At 42.4% G+C, this 15,942-nt stretch overlaps 1 protein-coding gene across 3 annotated transcripts in view; it reads left to right on the top strand.

The window, feature by feature from the left end:
- The window catches only part of NRF1 (nuclear respiratory factor 1), a 101,231-nt gene that overhangs the window by 27,535 nt on the left and 57,754 nt on the right, over positions 1-15,942 (top strand). For all 3 annotated transcript variants that reach the window (XM_089676918.1, XM_089676920.1, XM_089676921.1), the window contains exons 3-4: positions 5,018-5,132; positions 14,196-14,322. In XM_089676918.1, coding sequence (XP_089533044.1) covers positions 5,018-5,132; positions 14,196-14,322 — 242 coding nt within the window. The remainder of the gene's footprint in view (positions 1-5,017; positions 5,133-14,195; positions 14,323-15,942) is intronic.

Raw genomic sequence — 15,942 nt, 5'->3', positions numbered from 1 at the left:
ACTTACAGATATCAATAGTGAATAGGTAGGCGGTGGAGGGCGGGTGTCTCCTCTCAGCAGAGGAGAGCGGACGTCTCCTCTCAGCGGAGGAGAGCGGACCTCTCCTGCACCTGTCCCCTCAGCGGCACTACCAGTGTAATGGCGGTGCCGAAGAAGAAGTTGGAAATCGGAACTCGGCTTCACGATGAGGCTTGGAACGCAGGTGGAGCTGCTCCATCTGTGCTCACCACACAAGGATTTCCCCTCGCATTTGGCGAGCAGCTTTTTCAAGCCCTGGTTTAGATCAAAGCATATTCATGTGTTAGAATGGCCCAGTCAAAGTCCAGACCTAAATCCAATTGAGAATCTGTGGCAAGACATGAAAATTGCTGTTCACAGACGCTCTCCATGCAATCTGACAGAGCTTGAGCTATTTTGCAAAGAAGAATGGGCAAAAATGTAACTCTCTAGGTGTGCAAAGCAGGTAGAGACATCCCCAAAAAGACTTGTAGCTGTAATTGCAGCGAAAGGTGGTTCTACAAAGTATTGACTCCAGGGGGCTGAATACAAATGTACACCACACTTCAGATATTTATTGGTAAAAAAAATGTTGAAAACCATTTATCTTTTTTCTTTTCTTCCACTTCACAATTATGTGCCACTTTGTGTTGGTCTATCACATAAAATCCCAATAAAATACATTTACGTTTTTGGTTGCAACATGCCAAAATGTGGAAAATTTCAAGGGGTATGAATACTTTTTCAAGGCACTGTAAATATGTTGCAACAGTTTACATTTTTACATGAGTGTAGCTGTTATATGGCTACAGTGTTTTAAAGTTACTGGGCTACACAAATATGGGTATTGAGACTGGTAAAACATTTCACTTTTATTTGAACAGTATGTTTAGCTGTTTATCTAACTGCATAAAAAATAGAATGCCTTTGCTGTTACAGATATTAGAACAGACTGAGATTGTTGCAATGTCATTTATTTAGCCCTTCCTCACTAAAGTCACAGTTGAACAGCAGATCAGTCCACACGCTGAACAAGAGTTCATATTTTCAGAACCAAAGTTATACTTTTGACTAATGTTTCGTTAAACATACACACATACTGTATATATCAGTTATGAAAGCTCTTTAGTGAAACAAATGCTGTTGCGTTCACTAGAATGTTAGCAACCTGCTACACTGACTGTCTGTACAATTTTTTCCAGCAGAGGGAGCAGTTACAACACAAACACGCCTAGTGGAGTCTCATTGTTCGTGCTTCTATACCAAAGACATGATGCAATTTATAGGGAACATGTTGTGAGAGGCGCATGCTTGACGTTGCACTAACAATTTTACTTTTGTGTTTGTTTATTTATTTGCTCTTTTTGTGGCACAGACAGTTAATGCTTCTTGCATCTGTTACCTGAACTACTTCTGCAAATTATTTTAACAGAAGGTACATCTGCAATTTTAAGGCGTCAGGCACGCAGGGAGTTCTTGCAGCCACTGTAAGGGGTGTCAGGCGGTATTTTTTTTTTGTTTTTGTTCATTTGTTTTTTCTACAGTTTCCAGATGCCCCTCCATGTTATCCTATGCACACAGACTTTTACAAGCTTTTAGTGGCAGGGGCTTTCAGAGACAGGAAAAAAATCAAACTGCCAGTGCATCCAGGAGCAGCAGAGTTTTAGCAGAAAAAATGCTTGATGCTGCTAAAAGCACCTAAGCACTAGGTGTGTTTAGCTCTTGAGCATTAATTAACTTCCATGGCCAGAATAAATGATATAGTCTGGCCAATTAAATTAATTATTGTCCAAGAAATTGACGCCTAAAAAAGGTCCTAAAAGCTTTAGACACTGTTATAAGAGTCAGGCATTTTTTTCTGCAAAAACACTGTTGGCTTCCAGGAGAGTTAGGCCTCATGCACACAGGACGTTTATTTACCTGTCCTAGAAGCCAACAGCGTTTTTGCAGTAAAAATGCCTGACACTTGTAAAAGTGGTTTAAAGCTTTTACAAGCTTTTAGGAGCTTTTACAGGCATCAAGCTCTTGGGTATTCATTTCATTGGCCAGAATAAATAATTTATTCTTGTCATTGAAATTAATTGATGCTCAGGCACTACCGTTTAGGCACATTTAGCAGCTTTTAGTAGCTTCAAGCGTTTTTTCTGCCCAAATTCTGCTGCTCCTGGATGCACTGGCAGTGAGGTTTCATCCTGCCTCTAAAAGCTCCTGCCACTAAATGCTATTAAACGCCTATCTGTGCATGGACACATAGGCTAACATGGAGGGACGTTTAGAGGCAGGAAAAAAAATGTCAGACGCCCCTAGAAACAGCTGAAAATGTTCTGAGTACATGAGGCCTTAACGTGGTTCTAAAGACTCAGTTTTTTTTTACCTTCACGCATTCTATGCATGAAGATAAAAAACCACCTGTGTGTAGCAGCCCCCCTAACCCTTACCTGAGCCCCATCCTGATCTAGTGATGTCCAGGAGAGCCTCGGTTCTCCGGGAACTTGCACTTCTGATTGGCTGAGGCAGCAGTGGAAGCCATTAGCTTGTGCAGCGATCAGTCACAGCCAGTGAGCCAATCAGGGGAGGGATGGGACAGGGCCAAGTTGCAGCTCTGTGTGTGTGAATGGACACGCAGAGCCGTGGCTTGGGAGCATGCCTGCTCAGGTGCCCCCATAGTAAGCTTCTTGCTTTGGGGGCACCCAACATGAGGGAAGGGCCAGGAGCACCGGTGGAGGACCCAAGAAAAGGATGATCCGGCTGCTCTGTGCAAAACCACTGCACAGAGCAGGCAAGTATGCAATGTTTGCCATTTAATAAAAAAAAATAAGACTTTATCACTTTAAATAAACGTCCTGTGTGCATGAGGCCTTTTAGTCCTGGTGTTTAGAAAAAAATACAGCCACGCTCCAGGACGCAACTGGTTGAAGACCACCATTCTTATATTGCTTAGATGATGTACAATCAACATGGTTTGGTTATGTTATTGTTTGATATAACTCCATTACTTGATATCTATTTGTACATATCTGTACCTTAACACTTTGTTTAAACTTCTTATAAAAATATTATTTGAAAAAAAAAATACAGGTGGATAAATATAAAGTCCACCTCCTCCATTTTCATTGATGAAAGCTAAAGTTCAGGTTCTATGCAGGAGGGGGCAGAAAGAGCCAGAATAGTTGGCACTCTTGACCAATGCTTGAGACGGGTCCAGTGGGGAGGGCAGAGGACTGAAGATTTCAACTAAAGATGGCTATAGATGGATCAAAGTTCAGCTAGGACCATCCACATTTCTATCAGAAGTTAATCTAACAATAGACTTCTGTTGAACGTGTTGGAAAAAAGCCGCTCTATCAGCAGCTGAAACTGATCTGTGTATTCTGACAGCGAAGGGGTGCCCCCTACTGTCAAAATGCAATAGCGCAGCAGGGAGGATTCCCCCAATGGCTCCCGCTGCTGTCAATCAAATCTTGACAAGGGAGTGCGGGCATGGCCAAGCCATGCTGTCTGTGTTTATGGAGTCCACAGGTGTCTCACAATTAATACTGACTTCCTATGGTGGCCTACTGAGAAGAGGAGGCACAAAGCATGTTAGCAGGGGACACAAAGCAGGTAAGTATAAACCTGTTTTTTATTTTAAAAAAAATGAACACTAAAAAATGTCCGTACTGTCCCATGTGTCGATTAAAAAATAAGCTAACGTTAGGCTTTAAGTCCTTGGTAATGTACCTATGCAATCATCTGTGAAGAACATCTTCACTGAATAGCCATTATAAAGCAGCAATAATAATTAAAGTGGGACTCCTAGATTGTAAGCTCCAAGGAGCAGGGCTCTCCTATCCCTCTTGTATTGAACTATATTGTTACTGTATTGGCTCCCGTTATATTGTAAAGCGCTGAGCAAACTGTTGGCGCTATATAAATCGTGTATTATAATAATAATAATCCTCTGCAAATACTTAAATCTTCCTGAAACTGCTGCCTTGGGAGTTCTGATATGCAGGTAAACAAATTGCTAGGAGTTAGATTTTTTTTTTTTTGGCAAAGGAGACACCCAAAGTCTTTTGCCAAAAAAATCTTTGCCCCACACCTCTAGCATTTTTTCTGCCTGCATGTACAATGCCCAGCATATGCAATTTGCAGTGCACATCATGACTCATTGTCTGCATGCTGAGAGAATTAGTTAAGATGTACATATGTGCAGAAATTAAATCATCAGTGGCTGTCCAATGGCCAAAGAGGAATGTTGTAGGAGTTGGGAAAACCGTTGGGAGATGACATCAGCGGACGCAGCAGTGTCTACATCCTGGACCTGTCACCGCTGGTGGGATCACTAGGAGGTAAGTGTACCTTAATGGTGAGACCTCACCCCCACAAAGTGGGATTTAGTCCTGCTTTAATTTTTCTTCACAAATTTGACAGCTGAGCTGCTTCCTGTCCCAAGCTACTGGTTATTAAGCATATTGGGCAGGGAGAACAACCCATATCTAGTCGGAGTAGAGGGACAGTTATCGCCTTTCTGAAGAAAGCATTTGGATATTGGGGCACCCTGGGTTTCAGTGGGCCTAGGGTGCTTCAAAAGGTATGTTTAGGCATGCGCAGGAATCCTCTGGTGCCTGCTTTTAAAAGTGTTCCAAGAGGACCACAGGTCACTGTTGTTGACCACCTTCTAAAAATACTAGTTGCCTAATTTCATCTAGCCTCAGTCTTCTGAGGCACTGGCTTGGAGCAAGCTCTTCATCAATGCCTATGACAGGTGCAGTGGCAAACAGTAGAGGATACTTGTTTTGAGTCAGGAAATACAGAATCAGTTTGCATTAATAATATAGCAAAATCACTAGGGTTTTAAAATGCCATGCTTATCAGTGGCAGCTTGTGTATGTTGTCAGTTGAGTTTCCCTTTTAAATCTAAAGGTCCTTCATCTTAGCCCTTATGTTTTTAAGCATTTTTGTGTTTTTGGATTTTACTTTTTTTTTCTTCTAAATTCAATTGTACTTTGTAGTAACTTTGTATTCTGTGTATTTGTAGGCCCTGTGGGAATGGCTGCTGCAGCGGCTGTAGCCACAGGAAAAAAGCGCAAGCGGCCTCATATCTTCGAGTCCAACCCTTCAATACGTAAAAGACAGCAAACAAGACTTCTCCGGTGAGTGGCTGTTTGCAAACTATCAAACCACCAGAATAAAAAAAGATTACTTTGTGAATCAACAAAATGGCAGCAGGTTGTTTTTGATAGATTATTATTGAGTCTTTCTAGATCAAAGCACAATGGCTCTGTACGTAGACTCTACCATAAAGTGACCCTGATGCTACACAAAATTAACCTAAGCAAGCTATACTTAAATATGACTCTTGTACTTAACCAAAAATCCTCTACTTGGAGTCCATTAAGGGACACAGGAATAGAGATACAGCCAGGTTATACTGCTAATTACAGGATGATTACACACTGGCAAAGGGAAAAATTAGAAGTCGCCCCCAGCCCTTCTCTATCCAGCATGCCTCAGTTTGTAGCAAGCCATACCAAAAGCATAAACAGAAACCAAGAGGGGTGAGGCATGTGCCCCTCAATGGACTTTTTTCTTTCTTGTCCATTGAGGGGCACTCAAAGTTGGGATATGGAAAAGCAGTCCAGCTGAAGGGTGGGCAACAGGCCCAATGAAAAAAGTAGCCATCTGAAGGACCAGTGCCCAAATCTGAAACCAGAGGTCACATCCCCTACGCAAAGGCTTGGCAACAACTAGATGTAGTCTACCACAGTCTGAACCAGGAAACCTGCACAAAGTGAAATCTTCTGGTGTAGTGCGAACTATCTGTTCTGAGGAACCAAATGGTAGCCCTGGGGATAGAGGTTCTCCAGAGAGTGAAATCCCTGCATATGGCAAGTATAAATTTTCCAGTCACTTGAAGAAGCTGTAGGATCACACTAGGGACTACCTGGTTCAAAGAAACAAGCCTGTGGGCCTGCTCGGAACCTACACTCATGACAACAGGGAGAGGGAGATGGAAATGGCCTGGGAAAAGATAGGAGATGGGGAGGCCAATCTGAAGGGTGGTCCCTAATGCCCTACATTTCTGCAACAATGAAAGGGGGTCATTTCTCTAATAACAAGGGATATACGTGTACACAGGGTGTGTCTCTTTTTAGTGAGGGCTTAAGCTGAACAGTTTTGCTTATGGGTGACTGATGGCTATCAACTCTGGAAATGATGAAGCCCGATTTGGACAGATCTTGCCTTCAGGAAGATGTGGACTACAATGATTAATAAAACTGACTCTCTTCACAAGAGACCATCTGAGCATCCCACAAATATTATGTTGGTAAAAGGCACTAGGCTGAACACAAGACCCAATACACCGAGTAGCCAGTGTGCCCAGGAGACACTGAGGACCCAGGGCCTTTTCCAGGTAGGGGACACTCCGAGCAGGTCCTGGTTGACCTCATAGATTGGAGTGCTCTTTTTGGCGAATAGGCACATTAAGGAGTACCATGAGGGCTTTTCATATCCCAAGAATGGGGTTTTCCTGATCCAGGGTGTGGAGGCCCAGATGGGACACCGCTTTAGAAGCCAAGTTAACTGGGAAAGATGCATTGTTATGGGGAGTAGTACAGGGGAGATAATAGGGAGCAATTGAAGGGGGCACAAGATGCTTAGCCTGTGGGCTTAACGTGGCATTCTGCACATCTGAATGCGGATAAGACAGACAACTTGAGGACCCGCCAGGATGCCCAATCAGCCCCTTGTTTGTAGAAGTGGCATGAACCTTCATGTAAAAGGCTTTTTTTGGAGGTGTTTGCTAATGTTTTAGCTGTATACGCTATAACTTTGTGCATCCAAAGAGATGACCTCTCCCAAAGCAAAAGTGAATCAGATTCTCTTTGGCTGTAGCAGCAGTGTCCAAGCAGTGTGACCAGAATGCTTTGCACATCTTTAAAGACATAGGATTAGATGCTTGTAACAAGCTGTCACAGTGCAAGGTTGCAGACATTTGTTCCACACTCTCAATTAAACAGGAGTCCTCCCCGGCAATGGAGAGGTCCTTTTTAAGGGATCTGACCCAATATGCTAAGTTAAGGTGACTTCCCACACAGTATGGAGGGCAGAATCAGCCAGTCCAAATGGAGACCTACCCTTTCACTGCCATAGCTGTTTAACAGATGTTTAAAAAATTAATTTAAGTCTGAAGATTACATAAAAGCCCCAAATATATATTTTCTAAAAGCAGACTGTTTCAAACCCCCTCACACGTGCTTTCTCTTCCCTGACACAGTAGCTTTGACCTCAACATTTGAGAGCTCACAGCTGTGATGGTGAGGATGAAAAATAAAAGTTGGGAGTCTTAGCAACTTCCTATCAACAAGGAGAAAGGAAGGACGGGGTAGTGCAATCTCTGGGAGTTTTTCAGTCTGGCTTCAGGATGTGCATAAATGGCCTACACCTATAGCCAAGGGAATTATTCTGCTTTGGTCAAAGCTGCACAGGTGTTTTCATCTGCAGACTGCCTTTAACTGGTTCTTGGTAAAGTTAAACTATGCCTTTAAGAAAGGATGTTCGCTACTGGTCAGTAGGATCCTTAAAGGTAAGTACGCATTCTGCTTCTCTGGTAGTCTTCTTGTTTAAGTTGGGTCCAAAATGACCCTTTTATAATTCTGAGTTATTTCCTCAGAGGATATCAGATAGATGCCCCCAGAACTGTTATGGAAATATAGGACTGGGATCTTTAATATACAAAAATTTTTGCATTCCATAATCAATTACCTCTGTCAAAATAAATAAATATAGTGTTCAAATATCATAAACCCACTAATTTATGTTTGTAAATATCCTTAAAACCATATTTGTTTCATGGAGAAAGGTTTAAATAGATCTGTGGACTTTTACATTGTTATTTAATAGTCACAAAGTGTCCATCAGGTAAAATCATCCAGTGAAAACGTGAAATCCACCACCACAGGGAAACTGCCTCTTACCAAATCTATAGACCCCAAGTTATAGGTGGGGGTGGTATACGGCACAAGCTGTGTATGATGCGATCCTTAATCTCCACCATAGGATGACTGATGTAACAATCTCCTCCTCCATCTCCCCTCTACAGGGACTCGGGTACAGGGAAGAAAAGGATGGCAGTAGTGAAGTTCTGCAAATTTTATTTTTAACCACTTGCCTATGAGGCACTTATACCCCCTTCCTGCCCAGGCCAATTTTCAGCTTTCAGCACTGTTGCACTTTGAATGACAATTGTGCAGTCATGCAACACTGTAGCCATATGAAATTTTTATCATTTTTTTGAGACAGATAGAGCTTTATTTTGGTAGTATTTAATCACCTCCTGGGTTTTTTTTTTCTAAACAAACCAAAAACAACTGAAAAGTTTGGAAAAAAAAGTTTTTCCTTAGTTTTTGTTATAAAATTTTGTAAATAAGTGATTTTTCTCCTTCACTGATGTGCGCTAATGAGGCTGCAGTGATGGGCACTGATAGGTGGCACTGGTAGGTGGCACTGATGGGCATTGACAGGCATCACTGATGGGCACTGAAAGGCAGCACTCATATAGCACTGATAGGTGGCACTGATTGGTGGCACTGAAAGGCAGCTCAGATGGGCACTGATATGTGGCATTGATGTGCACTGGTAGGCACTGATATGTGGCACTAATGGGCACTGGCAGGTGGCATTGATGAGCACTGAAACTGGCATTGATGGGCACTGACAGGTGGCACTGCTGGGGCTGCATTGATCATTAGGGCGCTGATCATCATTGCCCTGATGATCAGTGTAGATTTCCCCTCTGAGGAATGCCGATTACCGGCTCTCCTCTCCTCTTGAGCCGTCAGCATGACAGCTCGTGAGGAGAGAAATGCCGATAACCGGCATTTTCTTATTTACATGCGAGCAGCTGTGATTGGACACAGCTGATCACATGACTGAGCCAACGTCTTCGGCTCTTTCCGTTGATCGGTGATCTGCTGTGTCCCAGGGACACAGTGCATCACCGATCGCCACACTGCGTGCCTCCGGAGCCGTGCACGCGCGGTTAGAATGGGAGGATGTCATATGATGTCCTCCCAGAACGAGAGAACCGACTTGCGCCCGTCATTACTTTATATGGCGGGTGGGAGGCAGTTAAAAATCAAATTCCTACTTATAAATTCCAATGTTAAAATCGCATGTAGTAGTATCAGAACACTGCTGTTGCCGGCTCCAGCTGGTGTAGGTGATGTCAGCACGGACAGAGTCGTCCGTGCTGACGTCACCCACGCCAGCTGGAGAAGGCAACAGCAGCATTCTGATACTACATGCGATTTTAACATTGGAATTTGTAGGTAGGATTTTGACTTTCATTTCTTCCCTGTACCTGAGTCTCTGTAGGAGGAGGAGATCGTGACATTGGGTATCTTATGGTGGAGATGAAGGATTGTATCATACACAGTTTGTGCTGTATTAGGCCACCTATACCTTGGGGTCTATGAATTTGGTAAGAGGCTGTGTTTCTCTGTGGTGGTGCATTTCACATTTACAATGGATGATTTTATTTTATGGACACATTGTGTCATGGAGAAAAGTTTAAATAGATCTATGGACTTTTACATTGTTGTTTAATATTCACAAATATTATTTTAATGATATTTACAAATATAAATTAGTGGGTTTATGATTTTTGAACACTATAAATATTTATTATTTTGATTACATAGCACAACAGTTTTTGTACCACTTGCCCTCCAGAGTATTTAACCCTCCCCCTTCCTGATCAGGCCATTTTTTTACATTACAGCTGCTGCGTTACTTGAACTGACAATTGCAACGCTGCACCCAAATGAAATTTATGTCCTTTTTTTCCCCACAAATTGAGCTTTCTTTCGATGGTATTTGATCACCTGTGCGTTTTTTTTTTTTTTTTTTTTTTTTTTTTTTTTTTTTGCGCTATAAAAAAAAAATACTGACATTTTTGAGAAAAAAAACAATATTTATGACTTTTTGCTATTAAACCTGTCCAGTTTTAAAAAGTTTAAAAACCTAATTTCATCATAAATTTAGGACAAAATGTGTTCTGCTACATGTCTTTGATATAATTTATATATATATATATATATATATATATATATATATATATATATATATATATATATATATATATATATATAGAGAGAGAGAGAGATTTTTTTTTTTTTAAATTCATTTTTTTTTACTAGTAATGGCGGCGATCAGCGACTTATTGTGGGACTGCGGCGGGCATTCTGACGCTAGGGGAACTGACTTGGTGTCACTGACTTTACTAACTGTTCTTCCCCCCCCCCATCGGAGATCCTTGACAATCACCAGGCACCAGCGAGTAATCACTGGCAGGGACCCAGCGATCCACAGCCGCGAATGGCAGCGCTAGTAGGGCGCGCGCCCCCCACCTGGAAATGCAAAATCACGTGTGTGTATATACACGTTATTTTGCGCAACCGTGCCGCCCTGTAGCAGTATATCTGCTACAGGGCGGACGGGAAGCGGTTAAGTATTGGTACACATTTTATGTTTTTGGGTGCAGCTGTGAATTAATTATTTATTAACTCGTTGCCGACCGCAGATAGCCAAATGACGGCTGCACTGCGGCGGGCCAGTTCTGGGAGGGCATGTAAATAAGATATGCAGCGCTAATAAAGTTAATAGGAACAAGTGGAAAATTAGAACATGAATAGCATAATAACATATGTGAAAGAACTCAGTCCATATCGCATGGTGAGATAAAGTGATAGCTGCAATTGTCCAAATAATCCATGTTCAGAGATAATCGTGACTCTTGTGATCTCGTGATTGTACAAATAATGCACTAACCAGATAGCGCAAGAGATGCGCATGGAGCAATTAAGACCCGCTCCTGGTGCTCTGGACTTGTGATATTAGGAGGATGTCATCTGCAGGTTGGCCACCAGATGTCATCAATCCAGGTATATTTCGTGTGAATAACACTTCCTCAGAGGGAGTGTTATTCACACGAAACGCGTTAGGGAGGTGCCCCTGACCTGTGTACCCATACCACAAGGCTATCCTGACTGACACCCTGGTGGCCAGACTCTTTTTTGGATGTAAGTTTATCCTTAAACTGTACGTGCTGTAAGTTTTGCTTATTAAAGATATACTACACTATCAGAAGCTTCTCTGGGTCTCATCTATTGTATGGGAGCCCGCTTTTGAAGGTTCCGTTTGGTTGGGAATGATGTGTGATCACCCCCTCCCCCGCTGATGATCTTTCTGGTGGATGACTTACGAATATACCTGGATTGATGACATCTGGTGGCCAACCTGCAGATGACATCCTCCTAATATCACAAGTCCAGAGCACCAAGAGCGGGTCTTAATTGCTCCATGCGCATCTCTTGCGCTATCTGGTTAGTGCATTATTTGTACAATCACGAGATCACAAGAGTCACGATTATCTCTGAACATGGATTATTTGGACAATTGCAGCTATCACTTTATCTCACCATGCGATATGGACTGAGTTCTTTCACATATGTTATTATGCTATTCATGTTCTAATTTTCCACTTGTTCCTATTAACTTTATTAGCGCTGCATATCTTATTTACATGTTCTCATTTGGGTCCCAAGGTTACCTTTTATGCTAGCTGCTTTATTCTTACGTTCCCAGCGCTCTATTATCAACTTATACAAGTTCTGGGAGGGCGTCATATGACATCCTCCCAGAACGCGCTCTCCTGCGAGCCCCCGGGGAGCGCACGCCCAGCGATCTCTGTGATCGCTGTGTCCTAAGGACACAGCTGATCACGCGATCTGGTAAAAGGCCAATCACAGGCCTTTTACCACGTGATCAGCCATGTCCAATGACACGCTGATCACAGGGAAATGCAATTGCCAATTCTCGGCCGCACTTTCCTCATGCTGTCAAAACGTGGGGAAAGTACTGCCAAGAACCAGCAATCGTCAGAGCAGGGATCGACACCAATCATCAGGGCACTGATGATCGGTGCCCAGCAGTGCCACCCACTGTGCCCAGCAGTGCCACCCACCTGTGTCACCCACCTGTGCCTAGCAGTGTCGCCAGTCAGTGTCCAGCAGTGCCACCAGTCAGTGCCACCTATTAGTGCTATCAGGACCGCCTAATCAACACACATCAGTGAAGGAGAAAAATTACCTGTTTGCAAAATTTTATAATAGAAACAAAGAAACTTTTTTTTTTTTTTTTCTTCAAATTTTTTGCTCTTTTTTTTGTTTATAGCACAAAAAGTAAAATGCCCAGCGGCAAGTAAATACCACCAACAGAAAGCTCTATTTGTGAGAAAAAATGATAAAAATTTTATATGGGTACGATGTTGCGTGACCACGCAATTGTCATTCAAAGTGCGACAGCGCTGAAAGCTGAAAATTGGCCTGGTAAGAAAGGGGGTATAAGTGCTCGGTAGGCTAGTGGTTAAGCACTAAACGCAGTGAGCAGAGATTCCTTTATGGTACTGGGATCGCCAGTAAAGTGTAAAGCAAGGCCTCAGGTACTCAAAAACCCAGAGAGCTGGTGCTTATGAAGGTCAGGCAGGTGAAAGTGTCCAGATTGCTTGATGGCAGGAAAAAGTGTGGACCATGTGCCTTTCCACCCAGTGGATGATGTTAGTACTTAGTCCCTTAGCATTAACCCTTCTCACTGAGAAAACCAGCAGTAGCAAGAAAATTTAAAAGGTGCCCAGTGCTGCTTTCAAAGACAGCTCCTAGTGCTTCGACTCAAAGGCAGTGTGCTGTGGCAATGCTATGTCTCTGGATAAAAAAAGCACTTCATGGCTAACTTTTACCAGTAGACTAGGGTCCAGAAAGTTCTGTTTTGCAGAATCCACTATTTGAAGGTCACATTCCAAGTTAGCCTTGCACATCCAGTCCAGAGCAGTCTGGTATGGTGCTCCAAAGTCAGGCTTGGGAAAGGCAGATCTAGATAGCTGCTATACAGAGAGCAGCTCAACAACGGCGTAATGAGGAACCTTGATTGAAATCAATTGAAGAAGAATTAAAAGAACAAAATCCAAGAAAAAAAAAAGCTAGCAAAAATTAACCTTTTATGGAGTAGCCAAAGAAAAAAATCCATCCTGCCAGGACACTAGAAAAAACTGGGTGGAGGAGTGGTTATACTCCAGCTGGCTTTCAATTTTTCTGTTTGCCAGAATCCAGTCCTCCTCTAGACACCCTGACTATCTGAATTCATGCCTCTCTCTTTATTTCAATATTTTTATTTAAAACTGTTTGGTCTTTATAATACAACAAGCTCAACCTGGAAGAAAGGAAGACTAAAAGAGTCACGGATCCAGGGCTAGCACAGTCAATGACTATAAGAGGCCATAGCTAGTAGAAGGCAGGGAATAATGTATCCAAGGTTCCCAAACCTTAAGGAATCTCTGATGAGAATCTTGAAGATCTTGAGGGGAAAAGGAAACCAACACAGTCATCTCCTCTAAGAATTGGTACACTGAAATAAAATGTTTTTGCGTTTAATACTGCATTAAGATTTAAAGAAGTTGTAAAGGCTCAAGGTTTTTTTTCTTCCTACATTTTATGCATGAAGGTTAAAAAAAACCTGTGTGCAACAGGCCCCCTATTACTTACCTAAGCCCCATTGTGATCCAGCTATGTGCATGGGAGCCTCAGCTCTCCAGGGACTCTCCCTACTCATTGGCTGAGAGAGCAGCGGGAGCCATTGGTGACCCTGGTGACAACCAAGGATTTCTGTCTGCACGTGCTGACTGCTTTCATACTCTCAGCATTCCTCTCCTGTACATACTGCCTGCCATCCTACCCTTCACACTCCATTTGTGCACATACTATTCAACATTATACCCTCTTCTCTTCTGAACATGCCACTTGCTGTCATACCTTTCACACTCTTCTCCTGCACATACTGCCTATTGTTCTACTCTCTGCACTTCTGTCCGGCACATGCTGCCTGCTGTCATGTACTCCTTTCTTGCATACACTGCCATCATACCCTCCCACTCTGCACTTCCCTTTTGCACACACTGTCTGCCATGGTACCCTCTGTTTTTCCCCTTGCACATACTGCCTGCTAAGACCCTTCTTTAGCATTATTTGTAATATCACCCACTTTGCCCATTCTGATGCACACTTTTGCTAGTCATTATTTATGTAAATAAGTTTGAATATGTTTTTTCTTGTGTTACAGCATCCAGTTTGACTTTTCTCATGCTTTGCTTTTATTGATAGGAAACTGAGGGCAACTTTGGATGAGTATACTACCAGAGTAGGACAGCAAGCCATTGTCTTGTGCATTTCTCCTTCCAAACCCAATCCGGTCTTCAAAGTGTTTGGAGCAGCTCCACTGGAGAATGTTGTGAGTTTCTTACCAATTTTACCAATGTTGCCTAAGTGAGCATCAGTTATTGAAAAAAAAATTTGTTGCAACCTATGGTTTGTTGTTTTGAATTCACAGCTATAACAGTGACCTGCAGTGTAGGCCCTTTTCTCTAACCCGTGTTTCCAAAGATTTGTATTGTGATTTGTGAAGTTAAAAATGTGTGAGCTGCCATATCCATTGGTTTTCAAAATTGCAGGCAGTGAGGCTGTCATCCGGACTATTGAGTCATTGACTTTCAAGACTTCACTGGCTGTTGGGTGGGGAAGCCAGGATCAGAATTATTGCCCCAATGTCTTCTAACAACTTGTCATCTGCCCAGTGTAGATAAACAGATGAGCGGTGCACTCCTAAGGGCCGGAACCTATGTGTAAACATAATTTTTTATTTGCACGTGCACACCATTTAGTATGTGCATAAGCATTACACTGTCATCACTGTGTCCATTGGACACCGCGTATCACCGAAGAAGGGTACAGAGCCAATGAAATTGAAATTGGCTCTATACTACGTATGCGCTGTGACCACAGCATGAAAACAAGGCTGTGGTTTGCAGTCAGTTGTCTGTTTGCCATCATATACTCATCCGATGTTGGAGGAAAAGGAAACGTTTTGTATCCCGATCAGAAGCAGCAGGAACTTCACGCATTGGGGCGTAATTTATAAACCTGCCACTGCTATACAGCCTTTCGCCCTGCTCATCTCTCCCGAAGCCCAGGGTAGCACTTCCTCTCTACAGTGACTTCCCTTTGCTGTGCCCAACATGGTTCGTCACCACGTCATCCTCAGATGTCCCCGATGATGTTGCTGGTGAAAATCAAACTTCATTTGCTTAAAACTAAAACTTTTCATTCCTCTTGCTAAATATCTTTATTTTTTATAGACATGTGCAGTTTGATTCCAAATCAAAATTTGGACAAAATTTTCATTATTTGGGGATTCTATTGCATCCAAATTACAATAGAAACAAATCTAAATAAATCAGAAATGACACAACAAAATTTTGTCCAGAATTCAAATTCCGTGCCTTAAAAAGTACATTGAAAAAGCATTTATAGCCCTTGTCATGAAATTCTGTCATGTCACAACAAAAAACATAAATGTATTTTTATTGGGATTTTATGTGATAGACCAACACAAAGTGGCACATAATTGTGAAGTGGAAGGAAAATGATAAATGGTCTTCAAAAGTTTTGTACAAATAAATATCTGAAGTGTGACATGCATTTGTATTCGGCCCCCCTGAGTCAATGCTTTGTAGAACCACCTTTCACTGCAATTTCAGCTGCAAATCTTTGGGTATGTCTCTACCAGCTTTGCACATCTAAAGAGTGACATTTTTGCCCATTCTTTACAAAATAGCTCAACAGCAATTTTTAAGTCTTGCCACAAATTCTCAGTTGGATTTAGGTCTGGACTTTGACTGGGCCATTCTAACACATGAATATGCTTTGCTCTAAACCATTCCATTGTAGCTCTGGCTGTATGTTTAGGGTTGTTGTCGTTCTAGAAGGTGAATCTCTGCCCCAGTCTCAAGTCTTTTGCAGACTCTAACAGGTTTTCTTCTAAGATTGCCCTGTATTTGGTTCCATCCATCGT

The sequence above is a fragment of the Staurois parvus genome, unplaced genomic scaffold (genome assembly GCF_062004578.1).
Source record: "Staurois parvus isolate SC_StPar_1 unplaced genomic scaffold, SC_StPar_1.0 ptg000175l, whole genome shotgun sequence".
Taxonomy (NCBI): Eukaryota; Metazoa; Chordata; class Amphibia; order Anura; family Ranidae; genus Staurois; species Staurois parvus.
This window is presented reverse-complemented; position numbering and strand designations above follow the sequence as displayed.